Source organism: Physcomitrium patens, chromosome 5 (genome assembly GCF_059467195.1).
Source record: "Physcomitrium patens ecotype Gransden chromosome 5, ASM5946719v1, whole genome shotgun sequence".
In the NCBI taxonomy this organism is placed as follows: Eukaryota; Viridiplantae; Streptophyta; class Bryopsida; order Funariales; family Funariaceae; genus Physcomitrium; species Physcomitrium patens.
In genome coordinates this window covers 16416234-16442876 of record NC_143414.1, presented here as the reverse complement: position 1 = coordinate 16442876, position 26643 = coordinate 16416234, and the positions used below count along the sequence as shown (strand labels likewise).

The following is a 26643-nucleotide window of genomic DNA, read 5'->3' as shown; positions in this document are numbered from 1 at the left end:
GGTGATGAGTTCTTCTTTAAAAGAGGTTTTTGACATGAAATGGATGAAATATTACACTAAGTTTTTTTTTGCACTTATTAATGAAGCTATTGCATATCTTCAAAAAATTTAGATTCCTTCCAAAGAATGATTTGTAAAATTGTGGACAAATGGTACTTTCTACATTAGTTGCATAACCACATTATATGTAGAGGGGCAATATTTTACCTTGAAGTTGTACGTGAAAGTCTCTACTAAAGATCTCTGAGATATAAATATTTTTTTATCTTAATTTTTTAAAATATAATCAAAGTAATTAAGACATAAGAAAGCTTTGAGCATATATGTGTGTGCTACTATCATAACATTATTTGTTTTAGAGTGTTGTTATGATGATGACAATGCATGCTCTAAATGTTGTATATTCAAGCAATTTTAGTTTGTTATAACTCTTTTAGATATTAATAATTTTCCATGGTAAAGTCTTAATGGTTAATCATTTCTATACTCAATACCACTTTGTGAATTTGCCACTTTTAATGGCTTAGTCTAGTCCAAAAAGAATTGTTGTTGCCATTAAATTAGTCTTTTTTTAAAGAAATTGGTCAGACACATAAGTTTTTGTATCCTACCAATACAAGAAGGTACATAAGATGCTCTTGGAGTTAGGAATAATTACCATGGATTTAAAATATCCAACAATAAGCCACCCAAAAAGTTATTAGCATGGCTCAAAAAATAGGTCAAATCTACACTCTATATAATGTTTTTCTTCACAATTTGAAAATTTCATAGGCACAAGTGCAAAAGTATGCTATTGCAAAAATTTCAATTACATTGAGCATAAATTTTGCATTGGCCTTTCTTGTTGTATTTATACTTTATAATCTATCATTGCTATATTACCAACTTACTTAAATTTATTACCAATTGACTTAAGTTAATAGTAGAGATATTACTTCAAATTGATTATATTTTAAATTTCTAATGATTTTTTAGCTAAGTAATTTAAATATAAGATAAATATAGAATATTATTCTAACAAAATAATATAATGTGATTTTTACTTTTGTACTAATAGAAGCTCATATATTTAAGCAAATTAATATGATTTGTGCCTATAGAAATTATCTTGACTTCCTCAACTTAACACCACATTACTTGATATGTGTAATCATTGACAAAAACGTCTTAGCATAAATAAAAACACCAACAATTACATTTAAAATATTCTCTACATCCATGTCTATAGTCATGGCATCCAATGCCAAAAGTATGTGCACTCTACCATCTATAAAATCTACTAGGGCTTTTATGTAGTATGCAAAAAGAATCAACATAATGCTTAATCAATATTATTAGCAATACCTAGCAATATACTTTTGTAACCTATATAAACCATTTTTGCTTCACTTTCTTTAATTTATTATTATCATAATATTTTTAAAATATATACTTCAAAAAATGATAAGAACATAAAAATTCACAGAAAGTGTCAACATTTTAATAGAAGGTTTAGATGTCTTAGCAAGATCAACCTCATATTGCTCAATTTACAAGTAAATTGTAACACCTGCCAAATAAATTTTAGAAAGAAAGAACACCTACATAAGTATAGATGACATATTTTATATTATTTATTTAATATTTTTTAAATAATAAAATAAAATAAGATGTATTTAAAAAAAATTGAAAATGATTAAAAAGAAGTCTTTCAAACTCACAAATTTGGTCTTTATAGGTGAACTTTTCACATGGTGAAGGATTGTTTCTACTTACAAAGCCATATAGACTATGCTTTATAAGGGCATGTTTGGTTCCTCCCACATAGATGCATGCACTTATAGCATTGTCTATTTAGTTAATTTTCACAAGTCTTTTTATTGACACAATTTTCTTTGTTTAGACACCTTGCAAAATATTGTCCTCAAACTTATCAATTGTATTAGCATTGACATATATATCACCTACCACAACATTGTATATGGCCAAAGTTCCAATACTACTTGGCCATTAAAAATTATGAATATTGTGAGTATAGAAGAAAAGTGAACTCAAGACTCTGCAAAGACATACTTTCAAATAAACTTACATTATGATATGGTAGATAGTGAGAGCAACTAGAATCTTAGAGAAGATCTTGAAATCTTGCATCTCACATTAACTATGTTATTCTCACTCAATTATATTAGAAATGATTTTTTTTATTCTTCTATATACTTAAAATTAGGATTTAGGATGAAGAATGCAAGAAAAACAGGAAAAAAATTAGGGCTCTGAAATCCTCACCACTTCTCTTCTATCTTTTCATCCAACTAAACCTCAAACTTTGCAGTCACGTTGAATTGACTAAGTTGTGGAAATTATGGATATAAATTGAGTTGTAGAAATCAAGATGAAATTATTTTGGCTATATTCTTGACATCATAGTAAAATTACTTAAAGTGAGTCATTGACATCAATGCCTGCAATGATGTTCTAATACTCTTCGAATTCATATAAAATTCTTCATACACTTTTATATATATTCTTGAATTGATATCATGTGCAACTTGGCTCAATGTTAGTTTTGAGACTTAAGTCTTTCTTGACATGTATTAGGTTTTATTAGTGAATTTGTATTCTTCTTTCTCTTGCATGGCTTATGTTGAAGCTTTTGATTGTCTTGTTATTATTAAATTTGAACTTTTTTGCACCATTATTCTTCCTCCACCTCCCATGCTTAGTCTTATGGATATAATTCTTGAACATAGAATTTAGTGTTTGGATTGAATCTTATAATGTATATATCCAACAATTTGTAGAGTTAATATTAAATTGTTAGTTTTGATTTGTAATCTATATTGAATTTATTAGAATTTAAGAGTCAATAGATGTGGTTGATTGGGGTTAGAGATTGCAAGAACATGTGATTTGTTGTGATGTTTTGTATAGACATTAGACATATGAAGCATGTTTTTAGATTCATCTATATCCAATGGTTGGATTGTAGATCAATGGTCGATCACACAAAGCTCAACCTAAGCTCAAATTTGATCTAATTTAGAACTTGCAACAAATCTTGGGTACCACAAAAAAAAAAAAAAAAAAAAAAAAAAAAAATTGTAGCAACTAAGCTTTGTTGTGGCATGCACTAGCCTCCTACCATGTTAGCAAGTCTACCACAACCTATGGAAAATATACCTACTCGCAATACACAATGCATCAGAGTACATAGTCATAACATTGAAGGAGTGATTTGATTCATTGGTTAACAATCATTTGTACAACTAGTAGTACAAGATGCACAAATATATTTATATACTAATTCTTTTGTAGTTATTTCTTATCTCAAAATTATTTAGTGAAGAAGAATCATACATAGTTTGGAGTGATAGATAGTCCTCCACCTTATCCTAAGAAGAAGCATGCTTACCCTAAATATGGTTGCAAAGTTGGTAGTAACTTTAGTAAAACATCCAAAGATGAGTGCCTAAAATTATTCCAATTGATCTTAAAATGATGTTTATAGTAACAAAGTACACCTTGACAATCTATTTCCATATTTTCATTCAAATGTATTGATATAATTTGATGATGATCTACTTTTTGGTATTTTTGACAATGGGTAAGAAAAATTAACAACTAATGGGGTCAATTTAACATTCCTCTATACATATTTTTTAAAATTAAGTGACTTCATCAAAGATATCATAATATCAATTTTATTTAGAATTATAACAATAAACTACAATATATAAGAATGAATGATAACACAACTAAGATAGTATAACAAAAAATAAGTTTGTAGAATTCCTTTCTAAAAGAAAAATACTTCTTAAAATATACCAACTTCATATTTTATCCTAGGGAACTACTTTATTTATAACATTAAATGATTCGGCATAAGTTTAAATATTATTTATCATAATAATGTTGTATTTATTGTTTTTTTGTTTTAAAAACATTAGAAACCCAATAAACACATCTATTAAAGATTTTACATTGCAAACAAAAACCTGAATCCCATCTGATCGGAAAAGTCTGATAAGTATAATCGCTAACTCCATCACTTCTAAAAACCAAAAATGAGAAACAAAACCACAGGTCCAACTTTAAATAAATCAACAATAAACTACAGTCTATAAATACAAAACACAAAGATACACGAAAACACCATCCAAAAATTATAAACACAAGCAATTACTTAAAAATTCTGACAGTAGAAGACTCTATGATTAAAATCAAACCCTCAACGGATGGTCAAAACATGACGAGAAAAATCGACATATGTTGTAAATGATATTTCGAAAATGTACAACAATGATCAAATGTGTTGTGTAGCTCTCAAAAAATGTGGGAAAGAAGTGAAACATGAGGCAGTGAGAGGACCCCAACGCTAACCTGCAAAGTACCAGCCATACAGTAGTTCAAGACCTGGAAACCTAAGTAATTTGCACTTGAGACTTCAAGTAAAAACATCAAAATAGATACACGGATTGTTGCCGCAAAATTAAAGCCAACAAAAAGTGGGTTAAGCTGTAGCATAACAGCCTTAAAATCTAGCAACTGGATATAACCTTTCTCCAACACTGTACAAGCTACTTCAACAGAGCAAATATGTACCCATAGACAAAAAGGGAGGTTATCTAGACGATTGTTGTTTCTCTAATATGAATCTCAGTGTGATGCTAACATTTCTCAACTTCACGCCTGAAAGCAGACGTTACAGTTGGCACAGAAGTACCCACAAAGAATTGAAGTGATCACTTGTTGAGAAACTTGTAAAGATATGTCTGTCTCAACTTTCAGACATATAAATGTCTGAAAGTTTCACCTACACCATATATCCCGCCACCTATGATGCCTATCTAGAGGCTAATAATTGAGGTTGAAACCTTCATTAAGGTATCACAACATCAAATTGCTAAGAGCAGACTCGAAGAAAGTAGACAACTAGGACAGAGGTTAAGTACATTACTCCCACGGTTATGAACGTGAATCTATCTTCCTGCTCCCGACCAGTGATCAAAAATGTCGTGTATATAAGACAGTAGCAAGTTGCCAACATTGACTATGTCCTCGTGCGTATTCAAGTCGAACGTTTTTTTTGAGTTTCTCGTGCGGCAAGTACAAAAAACATGGGGCATACTACCTATTAGTATGAGGGTTCTACTTCGATGAAAACCAATGTAAATTATATTCAATAACAGATGAACACTACCACTACCAAACAATCGAGACACCTACAAAAGAAAAAGGAAATAAAAGAAAAAGGAAAAAAATCACCCGTTAAGGACCTTACACGGATCTAGTTGGCCACTGAAGTAACTCGATGGCACAGCCGAAATTTCTTGACGAGCTTTCCATTCCTCCCCTGGTTTCAATGTGATCGGCTTCTCCACAGCCGCTGCCTCTAAACACAACATGTGCTTGTACTCATCGTCACCAAAGTCTGCCATAGCTTTGGCTTTCTTCTCCCAGGGATTCCACACCACTGCATCTGGAAGACCCTCCTTCTTAAGTACAAAAGTCCGTTTCTTCTCATGGTCTATAACGGCTATCTTCGTAGGAGTCCCCATGTAAATGCGATCTACTTCAGAATCAAAAGTGATCGCATCTCCCTGTTCTGTTAATCTTTCCTTATCCCGCAAATTATCGAGGAAATCTAACGTCTCGAGCCCCTCTATACGGACCTCGCTGATGTCTGAGACGGACAGGTATGTGTGCAGCGCGAAGGTGAAAGTGAAAGGCTTGTTATCCGTATTTCGAACTCGAATAATTGAGGTGAGCTCACCGTGGAACCCCAGCATCACTCTCTGGTAGAGCTCGAAGTTGTGAGGCCAGATCTTTAACTCATCGTCCGCCGGCTTCAGAACTAGATCAATATAGGGCTTGTTGGGGCCAGTGCCTGCGAAAGGAGGTGGAGGAGGCGGATTCGGGTCAACAGTCCACATCCGATTTCTGGCAAATCCATGCTGTTCCAGAGCACCAAATCCACCAAACTGAGGAAAACAAACTGGGATACCACCGCGAATTGCCTTTGGAGGTCTAAATATAGCCTTGGAGCTCAAGAAAAGCATCTCCTCCCCTTTCTCATTTTTCCATGACGTCACGTGCCCTCCGTAAAGATGAATTTGTGCGGTTGCACCCCCGGGCTCACGCAGCAGGACTTTCTCCATGCCCGTGGCTCCATCCTTGACAAACTCTACCATCCTCAAGTCAGATAAGTAAGCACCTCAACAAACCTGGTAACCAGGCCTCTCTTGATCAGATCGTCACTAGCGAAGTATCAACTGCAAATCCCAATCCCAAATAATTTTGATGTATGTGTTATGCGAGGTGGACGAAAGTGAGTAACATCTCTTGAGTTGACAACACTAGAATGGTAGTGGCAACCGAAATTCAGGCAGAAGTAGAAAGGCACAATATACTTAAAATATTCGAGGAATGGCTGCGCGAGGGAAATAGAAGTATCAACGCAGTCGAAGCCGTCAATCGGCATACATTGAGCTGAAAATTCCCCAAACCAGCGAAACCGTAAATCCTACAGAAGAATATAGCTTAGGATCTTTAATTGAACCATAGCCAGATCTGCCAAATGAACAAGAATGTGAATGTCAGGCCTGCAACAGGAAGCTACAAAGAAAAACTAATTCCCTACCTGAAGTATGAGCATGTCAATCCACCACCAGCATATGAAGGTTGCGAAAACATTAATTACCATAGAAAAGAGAGGCGGCCTAAACACCTCGAATCAGCGTGAATCATGTGCACAATGCCAAAAAAATGACGACACAGAATTCGTTGTTTCTGTACATCCGCGCTCATTCACTGATACAAAAAGCGTCTTATAGCGAAGAGAAGAGCTCCATCGATAACTAAGAACTGAAGACAGATTCCAAACAATGCAACTAGAAACTACCAATGGATGTAGTTCGATGCAGCGCATAGGATCGAACACCCTGCAGCTATCACCATACAGCTGCAAACTCCGCGCAACCGCATGGTGCAGCCGCAACTGCTCCCAAATGTTTCTAACTCCACTAAGTGACTACAAAGATTTTTTTATAAAATACCGAAAAACTGCAAAACTCCAAATAAAAAACACACTCCAATAAAAGAAAAAGAAAAAAACTCGCAGCGAGCCTCAAACGCATGAGAATGAGGTCCTCCACACCACACATCGTAAGCCATCGCAGCACAACCAGCCCGCCACTCTGACGAAGGGCCGCACGAGCCAAGAAGCAAAAACAAGACACGAAACAGAAACAGAGGACCCGCACAAATTTCTAGACCGAGCAAACCGACCGCACGCGAGAGCTGCTAAATAGTGGCTGGAATGAAGCCGAATCCGGTTTCGGATTTACCTGTTCGCCACAACAAGCGCAGGGCACGTGTGAAAACGACTGGAAGCAAAACAACACAGCGAGCAAGCGAGCGAAAGCCGGCGACGGAAGATCTGAGCGAGAGAGAGAGGCTGGCTGCTGGCTTGTGCCGCGCCTTCCGCTCTCTCTTGTCCGCCTCCCTCCTCCTCCTGAAAGAGAAGCGTTGCTGCTGCTGCTGTTGCTGCTATTGCTCTGTTCCTCTACTATTCCTCTACTCCTCCCTCCCTCCCTCCCTGCCTCCACCAGCCCCCTCCTTCCTCCTTCCTCCTCCTCCTCCTTCATCAGCAGCAGCAGCAGTGGAACGAAGACCAACAACTCTACTACTACTACTACTCTTTCTCTCTCTCTCTCTCGCTCTTTCTTGCTTCTTCTCCTCCATCTCCTCTGCAGGTCTAACCGGGCCGGGTCGGGTCGCTATTGGCCAGGCCGGGGCAGACCGACGCCGTCACCCGTGCAGCCTCCTTCACGTGCGGAGCCCCGCATTCATCCGTCCTCTCCCATCCTCGTTTCATCTATTGCTCATCTCCGAATGCAGCCACTCCTACGACCACCCTGGCACTGACTGACACACGTGCTCCTCACTCGTTGGTGGTATTATCTTTTAATTACAATCTTAACCGCTGTTTGTCAAACTAGTTAGATTAATTAGTACTAATTAGGATTAGAGTTGGGTCTGGTCTGATCTGGCCTGGTCTGACGTTGTATTTGATAGACATTGAGTTGGGTTATTGTTTTTAAGCATGGGTTTCATTTACTTGTTTCAAATATTAAGAAATAGACCAGCTATTAGTTAGAAATTAACTTGGCACAAGGAAGTTGCTCTAAATATAATTGATAACATATTTTGAACGAAATGTTTAAAAAAAAAAAAAAAATTGAGTTATTCCTAAAGCTGAAAATTGGCTTGCTAAACAAATATTCAAATGTCAAGTGCACGCCATGCTACATCCAAATTCAAAATTACATAATATAATCAAATTTATTATTATTACAAAAAACTAACTTCTAACCTTTTGCTGCAACAACTTCTTTCTGTTTACATCACAAGAATGTAACTTGAAGAGCACTAATATACATTTTTTTCAAGTACCAATAGTTATAGAGTCTATAAATAACTCATCAGTTATTATTAATAAAAAATTACAAATTTCACAATGAATCGAGTTAAATATAATTTAATAAATATAAATACATATGCCATATAATGTGTTTTGAAGTTTATTATTTTATGTTAGTATCGTGAATACATATTTATCTTATTTTCTAATTAAATTATCAATAAAATTCTGGAATCTCAAAAAATGTATCCTGATTATTGTTCTGTATTTCGAAAGGTCATGTGTTTTGTAACAACCTGAATGTTAACTGGATCCAACACCAAACCTTTATTGAAGAGAAGAGAAAAATAAAATAAAAATGAAATAAAAAAAACCTGACAGGCAATGAATAAACAAACAAGAACAATGACAAGAAAGCTCTAACTCACATTTAATTCTTACTCATAATCAGTAAAACTCATATTTTAAGGGCATAAATATTATTTCTTACAGATTTTAAGAAAAATAATTGCAAATATATATGATATCATTGAATTAAATCAAGATATATTTATTTAAAAAGATACATTTATTTAAAAAGAACATTGTAATATGGCCTTTTTGTATCTAATCTAAAACGTATGCTTGGTTTCATTTTGTTCTGTAGAACATCAAATTAATGTTAAAGAAAAACTTAAATTTAAGATTAATCAATTTACTTCACGGACTACAACTGTATTTAAAAATTCACAAATACCCACACTTTTTTTATAATAATTACCAAAATTATAATAAGGAATGACATATTCTACCATAAATATTATGTGTTTCTATTAAATTATGTGTTTTCTAACAAATCAGTTTATAATATACTTCATATGTATTAATATAAGTTGCAAACTCTGAAATGAAGCTGAATAAATGCTCGTAAGTTTGTTGTATTGATAAGTTCAATGTGTTTGTTTCAATTCAAAACAAATCACATAGTTACAATTTAAATTCAAGTGGTATGAACAATAAATATTTTATGATTAGTTCACAGATTTCTTCAATTAATTTACTAACTAAATGAAAGATGATGGGTTTCCTATATTGTTTTCTTATCAAAATCATTTTATAACATGAATGCATTACATTTAAAATCCAAGAAAAAATTGACCCACTACCACCCAAGATTTTGTATTAAACTTCATTAACAAGTATGGTGGCTTTAAGTTGAAAATTAATGAGACGTTGTTAAATGACCATGTAAACACCTTCACCGCAATATTAATGAATTCATACATAATAATGGTAACAGTTCCACGTCATGCGAATTTTTTACAGTGAAACCTCAACAGTAATACAAGACAATTAAATTTTCAATTTCACAAGATTGTGCATTTTTTTCTTGATTACACAAAAAAATAAATAAATAAATAAATAAAGAGTTCAATTTTTACTAAACAATAAATTTGAAATTGGCAAGGTGTTTTTACTTTAGATCTTATATAATAATTTTCTGACAAGTCACATTTATTAAGATAATGAAATACTTAACACTACTTTATAATTAAATTTAAAAAGTTCATTTTATAATTCAATTCCGACATACTCGTGTGATTAGTCTAGTTAAATTTTTACATATACATACATTCTGCACTTATTATCATAATGTTTTACATTAGAAAAAAAATAATGGAAGAATTTTTCAAAATTGATAAAAATTTCACTCTCTTCAGATCTAATCAAAATTAGATTTTTTTTGGAAAATTATATATATATATATATATAGTGGATTAATATCTTTAATAACATGTGTACATGTGTGTATATATATACACATATAAATAAATAAATGTATATATAATTTGAAATTGTATGGTAATGTGTATTTGAAGAGTTTACATCTGTGCTTGTGCAGATATTTAAATCTTCTGCACTTTGCTAAACTTTGGATATTTGTGAATGCTGAATCAAACAGATATTTCAAAGCACCATAGTGTAAGTTTGAAAGCTTGAATTGAAATGAAGAAATGTAACTTAGTTTCATTAATAATTTTTATTTTTTTGTGTTGTCTTTTATAGAGTGTTAAATGCTTAATATTTTAATTTACAATAATTTCATACCTCATTATCAGACATTTTGAAGTTGTAGTGTCTTAAGGGTACATATCAGGGTGTGCAGTCTTATAAACCTCATGATGAATTAGTATGGATGTTTACACTATCAGGGTGATTTTTGAAGTCATTAGTTGTGAGTAATCCAAACTAACCTAATCAGTAAACTTGAATTTGGACATGAAATTCTAGAATAATTTGTCAAAACATTATTTACCTCTTTACAAAATTAAAAATTAAGAAAATTAAAAAATTCACTGACAGCATAACCATAAATCATCAATTAATAACTTGATGTCATATATATATATATATATATATATACAAAACATGCAAATAAAGTGTAAATCTTAGAGTAGAATTTAGAATAAAAGAAACAAGCAAACCAAAACAACACATTGCATGATTATGAGAGTGGTAGATAATTATATTCATTCTTTTAAAAATAAAATCAAAATCTATGTAACAATATATATATATATATATATATATATATACATTTAAAATATTGTAAAATATATGTATTTTAAAACAGTTACAAAGCGTGCTGAATCACTTAATTTAGATGCAGTGTATACAGCCTATGAACTAATTGTTTCAGTGTATCAGTTTCAAATATCACTTTGGCTTGAAATGCTCAATGGTTTGAGGAATAATTCATGGTATTATTGCCACCCTATTATTAGTGCAGCGTGGGAGTCTTAAAAACTAACCTGAAAATCAGAATGTATATTCAAGCCAAACCCATGATGGCTCCAAATGAAGTTGGCTTTACCAAATCATAATTTGACATATTTTTGCTTGTAGAATGATCTTTACAATATCCATGCTTTTACAACATCTTTAATTTTTATCTTCAATTAATTCTTATTATTATTTTAAAATAAAATAGAAAATATAACAATAACAAATAATGTTATGGAGCCTATTTTTAAAATAATCACTATTTTATTCTACTTCTTGAAACAATAGAAGAATGGAGCTCAAAATTACTGAATACAAGTTAAAACATCAATAAAAACTTGCTTAGTACATTCTATGATTAAAAAAAAGATAACACAATAAAGAAATAGAAGATTATAGAATCATTTCATGCTACATGCTTCAAAATTTTATCGAGTGTATCAATTATTAAGTTAATAAATAATAGCAATGAAGTCTCATGTATCATCTATTTTATACCAATTAATAAGCTACTGATTTAGAAAGTTAAGTAAACCAATTCATATTAAACTAAGGAAAACTTGAAATAAAAAAAGTTGGGAAGGAACGAGATACAAGAAAGGGACGAGAATTTGAAGGTTACTAATGTATGTATATATATATATATATATATATGTATGTTGTGTGTTTGTGCTTACAAGTCCAACTAGGCATGTGTTTACCCTGCCACGTAGACTACCACGTCAGCATAATAGCAGACCCGGTCAGCAGCAGGGATGCCCACGTGTGCTGCATGGACATGACGCGTGGCTTTTGGCATGTCAGCAGCCATCTTCCTTTGAATCCTACGTGGCGTTCGTGGACATGACAGCCTTACACGTCATCATCTCCATGTTTTCCATTTTGTTGCATTTTCTGGTAACGAAAATTTATCAGAAAAGGATGGATGGACCTCTTTTTAGAATCATACATTTATATATATATATATATATAGATTCAGTAACACGGTTTTACACAAAAAAAAGCTTTCTGGATCGTGTTTGATGTATTAAATAACCCCATTATTTGTATTAAAATCCTTTCTCATTTTGAAGACTCAATGAATCAGTCAATCAAAGCATTGGTGTAGAAGGATTTCTTTCCATGTTACTCATAAAACTACATTGAATAGAAAAGTTGTAGGTTTATCATTATTATTATTATTATTATTATTGTTGTTATGTCTCTTAAATAGTTAATGACCATGAAGATCTGAGGATCATAACAAGGGTTTAGTTATTTTTAAAACTTTATTTTTTGTTGTTCCTTAAATGTTTTGTTACATGTCACAAACAAATATTTAGAAAACTGAATAACTAAGTGGTTCTGAGTGTTAATTACAGTATGATTTATGATTAAAAACAGGCATTTTACGATTTTTGATGGCATATTTATGAAAATATGTATGTTTTTTTTGAGTTGTGGTTGATCCTTGTTGGCACTCAACAGCAATTGACACGTTTACTTTTTACAAGTATGTATATATTATTGATTTGTATAAGCAGTGGTATGTAAAGAACTAATACTCTTTAGTTATAATATATACCTTGTTAATGTTACAAAATACGGTAATTTTTTACAATAACAATTATATGGTGTTTCAACCCTAGAGAAAGCATTACATGGCTAGTAATTTTAAATTTTGATGGGTAACATAATTCTGATTTACAGTTCTGAATTGTCACATTGGTTTTTATTTTATTTTATTTTATTTTTAAAGCTTGTTATTCAGTAACTTCATTATTTTAAATATGCTACATATTCTATTTTATTATATATGTTGCATCATATATTACACCCCTGACCTTGACCAAAATTTCTACACTGTAGTTACATGAAGTTTGGTACATGTTTTATGTTGTAGCTTCTAATGCACCTGCCAATTATTAAAGCAATGAAATATGAACTAGTAAAACAATGTATGTCCATGCAAACACGAAGAATAAGAATCTATTTAAAATCTCTGAGTAGGTATTCTCTAGTTTCAAATAACAGAGAATAAATTGTAAGGTTTTCATCAATGCATCAAGTACCAGAAAATTTATGAGATTTATTGAATCATAAAATCATTCAAATCCAACATTGTGTTTTCTACTGTGCCACTTACTTCCTTTCATTATACACTTTATTTTTATTTTTATTTATTTTCATTTTCATTTTTATCTACTTATCAATATTTTTAAATGACAAAAAGAGAAAAGAAAAAAGAAAAGATAGAGAGGAAACTTCACTCTTTTGTACCATTCAACACTTTGATTCTTCACGATGGTGTAGGTCACGAGATAATGAACTCAGATTACGAGAATTTTGATCTGATTGTTATGCATCTGAGCTAATTACCTAGCTTGTGAGATCCTGCATTGCTTCCATCGGAGTCCAGACCTGTTGCATGGATTTCAATACCGACAAAATTATTATCCTACTCGGCTTGTTCCACGAGCTAGGTTGCAAGTCTCAGGAGATCAAATCCACAGTTATGTTGAGGAAATTGGTCTAGTCCACGAGGTGCGTCATTTCACAACAAAGCCTGCAGTGTTGCGTTTCCTTACTTGATTCAGATGATGTGCTGTGCTGTATTTCTCTTGCAGTTAGGGACCTCCAAGTTGATGGATCTTGTGTTTGTGCAGTGGCTGGGATCAGTTGACGGACCCACGTTGGAGGATGAACTTGCGGTGAGCTGTGATATCGCGGTTGCCCGTAGGATACATTGCCGGAAACGTTGTGAAACGGATAGGAGCGCGATTTTTTCCGTGAATTTTTCTTCGGTGTTATGGTGTTCGCGAATAGAGCGACGTCGTGACTTGCGCTGTGCGGATATCTGCACCGACAAGCGTCACCGACAAGAGCATTTCACAGTGATAGACTGCTCTGATTTCAGTGCACGAGGGTGATCCAGGCATCGTCAACATGCTGCGAATGCCAATCCCTCCTTGTTGTTTACGCAAGCATTCGACTCACTGAATCCGTGTTGATTAAGCCCGTGCTGAACGGAATTTCACCGACCAGGCAGTACTCTCGTTTTATTATACTAAACATTTACATTGTAATCCGAAACTTAGTAGAATTGTACTGGACTCAGAACTTGTGTGGACATTGTGAGGACGTAGCATCGGATTAGATGCTGCGCTCAGTCACTTCACGATTCTCATGGTCTTCAATGCTCCAACCCATCGTGTCATATCGGCTAGGATTTAACTGCTTACACTCCTGTTTCATGTTCCAAATGCAAGGAGATGTTTCATGATGCTGCAACACGGGGATATCAGATGGGGTCTTTACTATGCGCTCAGAAGTTTTGGTGGCTTTGTAACTGGAGCTGTTCAAGTAGGCGATGTTCTCAGCAACATCACTCGACGAAAAAACTTGAGGGATCCTTGAAAATTATCATGTTAATTACTCAAGAATTGTGCGTGAACTCCCGATTGCTTGTTTTTGTACAAACCTCAACCTGATGGTTGGAAGTTAGTTTGCTTGATTCAAGCTGCTGTGTAAATAGTCTTTGTAAAAATGCAGCTTTGTGTATACATATTTATAAAAACAAAGTTGTTGAGACGTTGTTTACTGATTTGTTGTACTTCTTCTAGCCTTCTTGCACTCGACCTCCATTATCCCTTCAGCTCCTATTTCTTAGATACGAACACTTATTCTCCAATTTCATTTGTAGAGTACAAGATTCAAACATGTTTTGATAAATAAGAAAATACAACTACTACTACTACTACTAATAATAATAATCTATCTATCTATACATATATAACAATTCATGTTTTTTACGATGTATAATTACGAGTATGTATGTTTTTTTATAATCAATGCATGAAAGAAATCTGTATACACACACAAACCCAAAAACCTGTTTAATGTTAAATTAGTCATCTGTATTTGAGTATCGATTTATCAAGTTCAAAACGAGCAACACCGACAAACTATTCAAGGATGAATGTTAAAGGATATTGGATAACCAAACACTTGAGTACAGTGCATTTTTAATTTATGTTTTTCTTTTCTTTTCTTTTCTTTTCTTTTATATTATAGATAAAAATAAATTTTGTATTCTATGTTTGCATCAAGCAATCTAAACTCATGGTAATTGCATTTGAAATGTTAATAGTACCAGAATAATTACACAGCTACTTCTTAAAACATAAAAACAAAACTTACTTTGTAAAAGCATATTCTAAAACCAAGTTTATTATCAAGCATCTTTGAACTTTTCTTTGACAACACATATTTTAAAATTTCTCTTTGAGAAAATAAGATTGTAATAACTTGAAAAAGTCATGCAGATGTGGTGATTTATTCTATTTGATATCAGGAATTAAGATTTACATTTTGCTTCATTTTGCTTTTACAAAGAAAACCTGTTGAGGCTCCCAGCCATGTTGTTAGATCAATCAACGGCCTATTTCTCCATATTCGAATTAGTCAGATTACTTATTTAAAATCAGAATATAAACAAAATTGAACTCAGCCAGATTTTTGATACTATTAATTAATAATTGGAGCATTGCATATGAACTCGAACCTCTGAACACCATTCATCCACTCGACGTTTCAAACAACATTCATCAAATTCCATCCTCCAAACGACATCCATCCATATAATCTCATCCACACAAAATTTTGGACAATAACTTTTTCATTTTTATGAATGAAGCTTTGAAGCAACATGAAATAATTTTATCTCATCACACATACTCCTATTTTACCTCTGACTTCTTCTTCTTCTTTACTTATTCATTTATTTATTTACTTTTTGAAGATGCCTAATGAATTGGTGGCAAGTGTTACACATTTCAACTTTAAACTTTGTAGGGAATTCTTAAAAAATTAGTGACACATGTCATATGCTATCCTACTCCTTTTTTCTTTTTGGTAACGAGAACTTTAAAGTGCTAAGACTGCCGTTATCCACAAGTTGATTGAAGCCAATCCCACATTGTTAAGATAGAGATATCACTTTGAGTGCTCTTGATAAAGGGCAAATGACAAGCAAAAATGGATACCTAGGCACATATTCTGTTCGCAATGGTTGTTTATATTGAATTTTTACAAATAAATAAATAAATATATATATATATATATATATATATAAATATTAGAATCCAATGCCAAAGAATGACATTACCAAGACGGGTTTTTGGGACTGTGAGCTATAATAGTTAGAACACATGCAGAATTTGAGAAAACAAAGTGTAACAAGCATTAAAAAAAAAACAAATATATTATGACCACAAAGTAGTTACATGTACACATGCATGTACGTACATATAAACGCTAATTCACAATCATAACAATAATACAACATTTATTCAATAAAATTAGAAATAACCAGAATATTGCTTATATATATATATATATATATATATATATTTCTCTGAGCCCGATTCTAATTGAAATCTAGAAGGGAGTTAAATATTTCATTTTAACATTATGTTTCAAAACAAACATGTAAGTAGGAAGTTATGTGAAGAAAACATACAACAACTAAATAATTAAGCATGTGACCCATTTTAGCATTCATAAAAAAATAAGAATAGATATATCCTCAACAAAAAGTCAGGCTCACTAGCAATAGAAAGGTGAAAAAATCAAACGGAGACGGGTCACCGACCCAGATGGATCCGCGGTCTCCCCCAACCACCGTGAACGCGGGATTCGAATCCCGTGGACCGGGTCCCAAGCTCGTGGCCAAGAGGCCCTTATCCCTTTCTTTCCCTGCTAGGCCCGCTGTATCGAGGGCTTGCTTTGCTTGCTTCCTCAAGCGAATTGCAGACTTGAACCCTCTTCTTCTCCTCCTCGAGGCGCTTCGGGATAGCTTACCTTCGGTGCTTTCCCTCCTGATCAAGACGGGAGAGGAGGAGGAGGAAGAAGAAGAAGCTCTTGCAGAAGCTCTTGCGAGGTTTGTGAATTCATTTCTCGCGGCTTCTTCTTCCACCGCTTGTTATAGCTGGGCACTTACGGGAACGTTTTCGGCCGAGTGTGGGGTTAGAATAGGAAGTAGGGTTTAAGGATTTTTACGAGGCTTAGGGGTCAGTCGGAAGTGGAGATTGGAGCATTGGGAGCTGCTTGTTGGTCGTTTGTGAGGGTAGCGAAATGACGTCGATGGCGCACTCTCTGACGATACCCTCGGTGGGAGCCTCGCCTGTTGGCCAGTTTAATGGCAGTAGGAAAAGTAAGAAACAGGGTGCTGCGCGGGCGGCGTCCATGGGGAGACGGAATGTGGATAAGTCTGCAAGCATGTCTGTGGCTAGGTTTCAATCGTTTTCTGGAATGCGCAAGGGTTCTGTTGTGGATGCCTTGGTTGTGAAGCAAGGGAAGGATTTCAAATCTGTGGTGGCGAACTCTACCGCTGTGACTGGCCATTCTCGCCCATCCAGAGGTGTCACGACTGCCATGTTTGAGCGTTTCACTGAGAAGGCTATCAAGGTTATCATGTTGGCGCAGGAAGAAGCTAGGCGGCTTGGGCATAATTTTGTTGGCACTGAGCAAATTCTGTTGGGGCTCATCGGTGAGGGCACTGGTATTGCGGCCAAAGTGTTGAAATCCATGGGAGTGAACCTCAAGGAAGCTCGTGTGGAGGTTGAGAAGATCATCGGTCGTGGAAGTGGTTTTGTTGCTGTCGAGATCCCTTTCACGCCCAGGGCCAAGCGAGTCCTCGAGCTGTCATTGGAGGAAGCCCGGCAGCTTGGTAAGTGTTTCGAATTTCTGGCATCTGCCAATTTCGTGTTGGATTATAACCCCTGTATCATTGAAACAGTTTAAAATTTGCTATGTGTCCATAACACTGGGTTCTTGCACTCAGGTCACAATTACATCGGTACGGAGCATCTTCTTTTGGGGTTGCTGCGAGAGGGCGAGGGTGTAGCTGCTCGAGTTCTAGAGAATCTCGGGGCTGATCCTAGCAACATTCGTACTCAAGTACAACTTCCACCTTTTACGAAGTGGGACACTCCTTTCTGGTGATTGAACGACAATAAATCTGTACTCGTTACATTTGTCTGTTTGCCAACTGAGACATTGTGTGCTTGCGGCAGGTCATTCGCATGGTTGGTGAGAACACTGAAGCTGTTGGTGTGGGAGGTGGTAGCGGCAGCAGTGGCAACAAGATGCCCACCTTAGAAGAATATGGAACAAATTTGACTAAACTTGCTGAAGAGGTACTTTCTTATCCATGGGCTGCCGCTTTTGACTTAAAAGCTTTTCATGGAGCTAGGTTCAAAACCATAGCCTGCTCAATTTTTTTGTGAACTGTTTATTACAATGTTCAGGTTGTAGGAGTAGTACATTGATTGGTTTCGGAAGTTATTCACTGTAGACCAGCTTTCTTTGTGTGAGACTTCGTTTAATAATTTTTTTTCTTGGCACAGGGAAAGCTCGACCCAGTCGTAGGAAGAGTTGCACAAATCGAGCGAGTGACTCAGATCCTTGGACGTAGAACTAAGAACAACCCATGTCTGATCGGAGAACCTGGTGTTGGGAAAACTGCTGTTGCCGAGGGGTTGGCTCAGAGAATTGCATCCGGGGATGTGCCGGAAACTATCGAAGGCAAGAAGGTTATTACTCTCGACATGGGATTGTTGGTTGCTGGAACCAAGTACAGAGGAGAATTCGAGGAGAGGCTAAAGAAGTTGATGGAGGAGATCAAACAAGCAGATGATATTATCCTTGTTATTGATGAGGTTCACACGCTCATTGGTGCTGGTGCAGCCGAGGGTGCTATCGACGCTGCGAACATCTTGAAGCCTGCTCTCGCCCGTGGTGAATTGCAGGTATTTCTCGATTACATCAGTTGCGGGGTTTTGCCATTTTACAATTCAACGAGAGTCTTAATTTCTGGTGCACTTGATTTTTTTTTACTAATAGATTGTTCCATTAATATTAGGGTTTTATTGTAGATAATGGTAACTGTCTCTGTAGTTGAAATCACCTTTTTTGTGTTTAAATTCATATCGTCTGCTTGGTTTTCCTGACCTGCCACTGTCTGCAGTGCATTGGAGCAACCACTCTGGATGAGTACAGGAAGCATATTGAGAAGGATCCTGCATTGGAGCGTCGCTTCCAGCCCGTGCTGGTTCCAGAGCCTACCGTTGAGGAAACCATCGATATTCTTAAGGGATTGAGAGAGAGATATGAGATCCATCACAAATTGCGATACACAGACGAGGCCCTGGTTGCAGCAGCGCAGCTTTCCTATCAATACATCAGGTTGATGTTTATACTTGCGACGATTTGCTTCATTAGATAACGTTAAATCTGCACAGCCTTGAACGTCGGCATCAGGAGTTAAAGTATGCGAGAGTTATGCCATATCCTTCTGTGTCATGGCAGGTGGTATGGAGTCCAGGTTAATATTTGTTTGGAATGCAGCTGCTTTATGATGTGTTTTTCTTATCCTTTTTATATCTCTATGCAGCGATCGTTTCTTGCCTGACAAGGCAATTGACTTAATTGACGAGGCGGGTTCTAAAGTGAGGCTGAAACACGCTCAGCTACCCGAAGAGGCAAGGGAGCTTGATAAGCAACTGCGTGCTGTTACCAAAGAGAAAAATGAAGCTGTTCGTGGGCAAGATTTCGAGAAGGTCTGTTTTGTATACCAAACCTCCAGTCATACAATTTCGTGTTCTAAGCTTTTATTTCACAACCTTGACTTCGTCTTTTGAGTTTGTGTTTTTGTTGAGAAGTGGTTTCTCCCTTAACATGATTTTCACTCTATGTAGGCTGGAGAGTTGAGGGACAAGGAGATGGAGTTGAAGGCCCAAATTTCGGCCTTCATTGAGAAGGGTAAGGAGCAAATGAAGGCAGAAAGTGAAACTGGCGACGTTGGTCCAACCGTAGAAGAGTCTGATATCCAGCAGATAGTGGCTGCCTGGACTGGTATTCCCATGGAGAAGGTTTCGAGTGACGAGTCTGACCGTCTTTTGAAGATGGAAGATACTCTCCACACCCGAGTCATTGGTCAGGACGAAGCTGTGAAGGCCATCAGTCGTGCTATCCGTAGGGCACGTGTTGGACTGAAGAATCCCAACCGCCCTATTGCGAGTTTCATTTTCTCTGGTCCTACTGGGGTTGGAAAGTCAGAGCTTGCTAAAGCTCTTGCTTCGTACTACTTCGGTTCTGAGGAAGCTATGGTTAGGCTCGACATGTCCGAGTTTATGGAGAGGCACACCGTATCCAAGCTTATCGGTTCTCCACCCGGTTACGTTGGTTATAGTGAAGGAGGCCAGTTGACCGAAGCTGTGCGCAGGAGGCCTTACACTGTGGTTCTTTTTGATGAGATTGAGAAAGCTCATCCTGACGTTTTCAACATGATGCTTCAGATTTTAGAAGATGGGCGCTTGACCGACAGCAAGGGTCGAACTGTAGATTTTAAGAATACTCTCCTCATCATGACTTCAAATGTAGGAAGCAGTGTCATTGAGAAAGGAGGAGGCGGCATTGGTTTCCAGTTGGATTACGGTGAGAAGGATTCAAGTTACAACCGCATCAAGAGCCTTGTTAATGAGGAGTTAAAGCAATATTTCAGGCCCGAGTTTTTGAATAGACTTGATGAGATTATTGTCTTCAGGCAACTCACCAAGTTGGAAGTGAAGGAAATTGCTGATATCATGTTGAAGGAGGTCTTCGAGCGCCTGAAGAAGAAGGAAATTGACTTACAGGTCACTGAGAGATTTAGGGATCGTGTTGTTGACGAAGGCTACAGTCCTAGCTATGGTGCTCGGCCATTGAGGCGAGCGATTATGAGGCTTCTGGAAGATAGCATGGCTGAGCGCATGCTTTCTGGAGAAATTAAGGAGGGAGACTCTGCTATTATTGATGTGGATGGTGATGGTAATGTCACGGTTTTGAATGGTACCACAGGTACTTCCACAAACACAGCTGTAGACCAGGCCCCTGCCGGTATTGCCTAAACCTCGCGAAACATTGAGGTTTTTTCTTCACAGGTAGGGAGGTAGTTGTCTGGTGGGCCTAGCGGATTCAGAAACTTAGTTCTAGTCCCTTCAATTGTACCCATTAGTGTTTCTGAATATTGACGAAAGAGCGACGTCCACCTTCGCTAATTGCTACCTCCATTAACGTTAGTTCTTAAATGTCCACATTTTTGGCGCTATTTAGAATCTATTAAGGAGGTTTTGCATTTGCCATCCACAGTTTCTACATCTTGTATATTCTTGCGAATTGTTTTCAAGGTCCTGGACCTTTCTGTTGAAAGATTCGACCTTAACCAACTGGTCTGAAGCATGTGCTTTATGGTTGGTAGCGTGATGGTTGGTTGGATGCCCTCATTTAGTGTTGTATCAATGTTGCAACCTACTCCAAAATGGACTCCGACGTCCTCCAATGCACTCGGTTTTTGTTATCACTCATTGTAAAATCATCTGGTGTTACTTTAATATCATGAGTCACAATAAGAAATCACAATTGTGCTTAATAATAATCAATACTATCTAAATGCTAACAAAATGCTAAAGTTTACTAATGTGAAGGTGGATGAGAAAATCATATGATACTATGTTGATTTCCACTTTTAGATTAGGCAATTGACAATGTTTTAGTATTTTAGGGTTGTTCAGAACGAATTTTTTGTAGGTCACAACAAGTATTTGCAGCTTCTAGTTTCAAGAAGTAGAAAAAGTTTTAACTTAGATTTTTTTTTTTATGGATACAAGTTCATATGAAAATTTTGAATCATCAATTGGAAGTAATTGGATGCAACCATTCTAACAGTGGTAGATGTGACTAAGGAATTTCATATTTCCATGGATGTTTTCTACATTGTGATTGGTGTAATAATATTTCACAAATCCACCAAGTAAAAAAAGCAATCAATTTCTTGTGCATCTTAGTAATTACTCAAAGTTAAGAAAAACTGTATTCTATTACTTCAAAGGCTATTTGATCAATTCTTCTACTATAAGAATTCATTAGAAGACAAATGTTGTGTGAAAACCACCTGTCTTATTCAATAAGCAAAACCAATTTATAAATCAAAGGGTTGGTTAATCATGATATTTTTGAATTTCAATTGAGCTGGTAAGTTTTTAGATTTTAAAAAAAGAAAATTCTATTTCCATATGAAAGTATCTAGTTAAAATATATATTTATATATATATATATATATATATATTATTTCAAAGATTTCCACCATACAGATCTTATAATATTGTATCATAATTTATATTTAATTTTGTCCATTTAAGGTTTATTTGTTGGTCAGTGTATCTTGGTGTATTTGTAAGAAAGAAAAATTGGCCTTGCTATACAAGGCAACTATAATTAAGACTATTTATCAAAGGAAAACTACTCATATTTTCATTCTTTCCAACTTATTCAAAAGTATTGCAACTATGTTTTTATGTGCTTTTATTTATTTATTTATTCCTAGCCAGTATGTGTTTTTATTCCGTAGTTTAATTAATTTTTTAATAAAAGTTTCTTTGTTAGATCTAAAAATGTAACATAGACATTTGGATTTGTAAGGTCTTTTTAGTACATTTTTTATTATCAATTATAAGAAATACCAATTTTCTGGGTGTACTTCCTTTGTTGATAAGTTGATTTATTGTGGAAATGTTTTTTAAAAAACTGATTCAATAGTAAAAGAACAATAAATAAATGAATAAATAATTAATTTTATTAATTAATATTATAATATTTGTATCGTTTGAAAAAAATAAAAAAAATAAAAAAAATAGAAAATCAAAGTATGATAAGAAGTTTTGTATATGACATAATATAGCTTGTGTTATTTGAAAGAAGTTTGTGAAGATGTTATGTGCACCAAAGTTAATTTTTGAGGTGGTCTAATTTATATTTTATTATTACTGTTTAAAAAAATAACAAGAATCAAAAGTAGTAGTACCTTAAGATTGTTAAATGTTTTTGAAAAAAAATATAGAAATTGTTTGTATGGATCTATGTTTGTATTACATTGTAAATTTGATAAAAGAAAACTGGTACAGCCCTAATCCTAGGACATACATGGCAGATAAAAAAAAAAAAAAAAAAAAAAAAAAAGGCATTTTTTTGAGCTTTGTAAGAAATTTATATATTATCCAAATGATTTTTAAAAAAATATTTTATTGATAAAAATTTATAAGCCAACAGCTTGGTTATCATTCTATCTACAATTTGTGATCCCACATTTGAGTGAATATCTGTTTTTTGATGTTCCTGCCACCTCTTGTTTTACAGTGTATGAGTCAAGGTTTGTTGACAGCATCATGAGTTGTAGCTTAAGTTGTGCACCTGTTTGATAATATAGGCCCATTGGAAGTGAGTTAACTTTGGAAACATGAGTATTTGTATGAGTTAACTTTGGAAATGTTGAGCAATCTTAATTGTTAATCTTTTGTCTTAAAAACTCTGAATGGATTGCTGTAATATTTTTAAAATAGAATACGAATGGAAGACTTAATGAACCCTAATTTGGCCCTAGATTGCTATTGGTATTGAACTTTGCAGGCTCTTAACTTGGTCTCCATTGGTTATAATTGTTTTGCTGATTGTGTGTGTAAGTGTCCTGGTTTTGGTTATTGTAACCAAAGTGGACTTCTTTGATCAAACCAAAGATTAATTAAAGCTCCATTTTTAGGTCTATTAAGAAGGAAAAAACTCTTGAAAAGCTTTTTGTTTAAAAGATGATGTTGCCAAATTGATACAAATTGCCAAATAGCAGTGGAAAATTGGTTCAGGATTAGAAGATTTGGTGAGGCATTATTTGTGTTGGAAAGTAGATACCTTAAGAAGGTAGAAGGTAAATGTAGGTAGATTTGATATTATCTTGGCAAAGCTTTTTAGAACCTTATGTGACAAAGCTTTTTAGAAGCTTCCTAGATGCATATTTGACTTTATACATGTTTATAGTTGACTGATAAGTTAGAAACTTAGCCAACAAGTTAGCCATGTGTTGTATGTGTAGATAGCTTGTGGTACATATAAGAAACTTGTCTTGTAAGTTAAGACACATGTTAGAGGTCATATAGTATGTCGCCACATAGCTACTAGTTGGATAATATATATATGGAAGCAAGAGTGAAACCTTCTTCACTCTTATCAATGCCTTTCTAGTCCATAGTCTTTTTTCAAGACTTTCTAAACTTCTTATCTTTGGCAATAGCCATTCTAATTCAATATATTACCATCTTTGAGTGAGTTTCTAGTCTTTTCAAGTGACATAAGAGTACATTGATATTTCTTTTGGACATTTATGTCCTTGATAATGATGCATATACCTCGTTTTACTCAAATACATTTGGCTTTCAAAAAAAATGTCATGTCATCTTTACTAAAGTCAAATATTTAAAAGTAGATTTTGAATTGTGATTTTACTTAGGCAATCTATCTTAGGTAGTTACTTGTTATTCATAGATCATCAACATACAAAACTAGCAATAAAGTTTTATCTTCAAACTAGATCTCATAGATCATAGTCATCTTTTCTTTTGATAAATCCTTGTTTTTGTAAAAAAATATCATTGTTCGTATAACCAAGCTTTGGTGCTTTATGAACTTTACAAACAAGATGTTCTTTGTGTAATACTTTGAAACCTTGTATTTGTGAGATTTAAAATTCTTTCTCTAGAATTTATGCAAAAACGAGGTTTTGAGATCCTTGTGAAAGAGAGCTATCAATTTTGTTTTATAGCTAATGCTCATAATAGATAAATTGTGTCATATTTAATCATGAAAACATATATATATATATATATATATATATCTTCATAATCAATTCCAATACATTGTTCAAAATTCCATACTACTAATTGCACTTTGCATTTATATAAGGTTCCATCTGTCTTAATTTTTGCTTTATAAATCCATTTGGTTGAGATAAGAACTTTTCCTTGCAGTAGTGATGTGAGTGTCCAAGTGCCGTTTTTTGTGAATAGACGTGATTTCTTCTTTCATGGTATCACACTAGGCAAGATCTCAAACAACTTTATGGAAGGTAGTAGATTCTAAAGGAAGCTCAGAAAGTTCAACATTGTCATTGTTGAATCAACATGGTTGAATTTTTGTTTGTTTATTTGCACAAACAGATGGAAGAAATTTCGCCAATGTCACGGCAAAGTTTGTGCTGATATAAGACTCCTATTGTGGCTTGGGTGGTATCTCTAAATACAAAGCAATATCATTATGGTTGTTATTAGATAGCAAAGCTTCTAAATTATTAAAAATAGAGTGATATGGGGCTTAATTAGGGATAGGCAATATTGTTGATGGTATATTATTAAGATTCAAATATAGCAATACTACCAGCTTTGGTAAAAGAAAGCCATGCATTCCTTGAGTTTTAAAGAATTTGGCACTGAATGCGACATGCTGGTTTCTATAATAAGTAGTTTTTTTTATTTTTTTTATTTTTGTGTAATTATTGTGATGCGGAAGAATTAGAGCGAGCAAGAATAAGGTGTCAATTGTAAAGGTTGTGTTAATAGGTGATGTATTGAAAAAGCTATTTTTGTCAAAGACAACGTCTTGGGTGATGAGGATTTTTCTTTGTGAAGGGATGTATATCTGATACGCCTTGGATTCAGTATCAAGACCGAGATGAATACTTCAAATAGAACTTTTGTTGAGCTTGTTTTTTTTGGATTTATCTAAGTGAAGAGATGCTATGCAGCCAAACACCAAGATGATTGTTAAATTGGGCTAATGACTCCAAAATTGTTTTGGCTGGAGTGATTCCCATGTTGGATTTGGTAGGGATGTAGTTGAAGAGGTGCACAATGGTTTGTGCAGCCTTGGTCGAAAGTGTTTTTGGTATTCAACCCCCAATTAGCATGGCTCTTCCATTGTTTAGAATGAATTAATTTTTTTGTTTAGAGACACCGTTATACTCGATGGTCCAGGCAGTAGGTAATTTTCAAATTATGCAATGGTTGTGAAGGTACTGGTCAAATTCTCAGGAGAGAAATTCTTCTTCCTTGTTTGAATGAAGGGTGAGAATCTTGTGCCATGTTTATTTTTCAAATATAACTCAAAACTGTTGAACTTGTACAGGGCCTCATCCTTGCTTTGTTACTTTACATAAAGTATATCTAGGAGTACTCCTAGATATACTTGGTCTATTTAATAAGCTAAGGTTTGGAAAATTGGTGTGTCCCAATTGGTAGTGCCACAACTGCAAGAGATGGAGCAGAGTTATCCCTTGAAAAATGTGTTGAGGCACCGGAATCAAAAATTCAATCCCTTCTTCTAGAAATGGATTTTAAACTGAGTACATCAAGTGCACCCTCAAGGAGTTCTATTAAAGAAAAATGTAATAAGTATTGGTAACTTCAAGTGTGTTGGCACTGTAATTTGAACTTAATCCTTGGGGTTGTCTATTTCAAGATGATCCTCCGATGAAAAAAACATGAGGTTGCCTAAAAATTGCTCCCGATTGTCCTTGTCCTTATAGTGTGGCTTGGAAGTGTGATGGCGTGGTCTGGGCGGGTGTTGGAGTTGGACAA

The 26643-nt window shown here is 34.7% G+C and overlaps 2 protein-coding genes and 1 long non-coding RNA gene across 4 annotated transcripts; 1 reads left to right on the top strand and 2 right to left on the bottom strand.

Annotated features, from left to right (window-relative positions):
- Window positions 1-4229: 4229 nt before the first annotated feature.
- On the bottom strand, window positions 4230-7637 carry LOC112282732 (putative glucose-6-phosphate 1-epimerase). 2 transcript variants are annotated; one of them, XM_024520750.3, is made up of 3 exons: window positions 7329-7637; window positions 5264-6552; window positions 4230-4362 (listed from the first exon to the last, which is right to left on the bottom strand). In XM_024520750.3, exons 2-3 carry the CDS (start codon window positions 6171-6173, stop codon window positions 4358-4360), a joined length of 915 nt encoding a protein of 304 aa, XP_024376518.1. In that variant the 5' UTR covers window positions 6174-6552; window positions 7329-7637; the 3' UTR covers window positions 4230-4357. The 2 variants fall into 2 exon arrangements, with proteins under 2 accessions (XP_024376518.1, XP_024376517.1); XM_024520749.3 differs by lacking the exon at window positions 4230-4362 and having other exon boundaries at window positions 4409-6552; window positions 7329-7627.
- Window positions 7638-9305: 1668 nt separating this feature from the next.
- Window positions 9306-10823, bottom strand: LOC141045451 (uncharacterized). Its single transcript, XR_012217598.1, has 2 exons — window positions 10493-10823; window positions 9306-10333 (listed from the first exon to the last, which is right to left on the bottom strand). It is a non-coding gene; the product is annotated as an uncharacterized LOC141045451 (long non-coding RNA).
- A 6106-nt stretch (window positions 10824-16929) lies between these two features.
- Window positions 16930-21343, top strand: LOC112282376 (ATP-dependent Clp protease ATP-binding subunit ClpA homolog CD4B, chloroplastic). The gene is made up of 7 exons (XM_024519900.3): window positions 16930-17876; window positions 17991-18106; window positions 18223-18345; window positions 18556-18957; window positions 19176-19393; window positions 19602-19767; window positions 19906-21343. The coding sequence occupies exons 1-7, from the start codon at window positions 17282-17284 to the stop codon at window positions 21094-21096; spliced, it is 2811 nt and encodes a 936-aa protein (XP_024375668.1). The 5' UTR covers window positions 16930-17281; the 3' UTR covers window positions 21097-21343.
- The last annotated feature ends 5300 nt before the right edge of the window (window positions 21344-26643 follow it).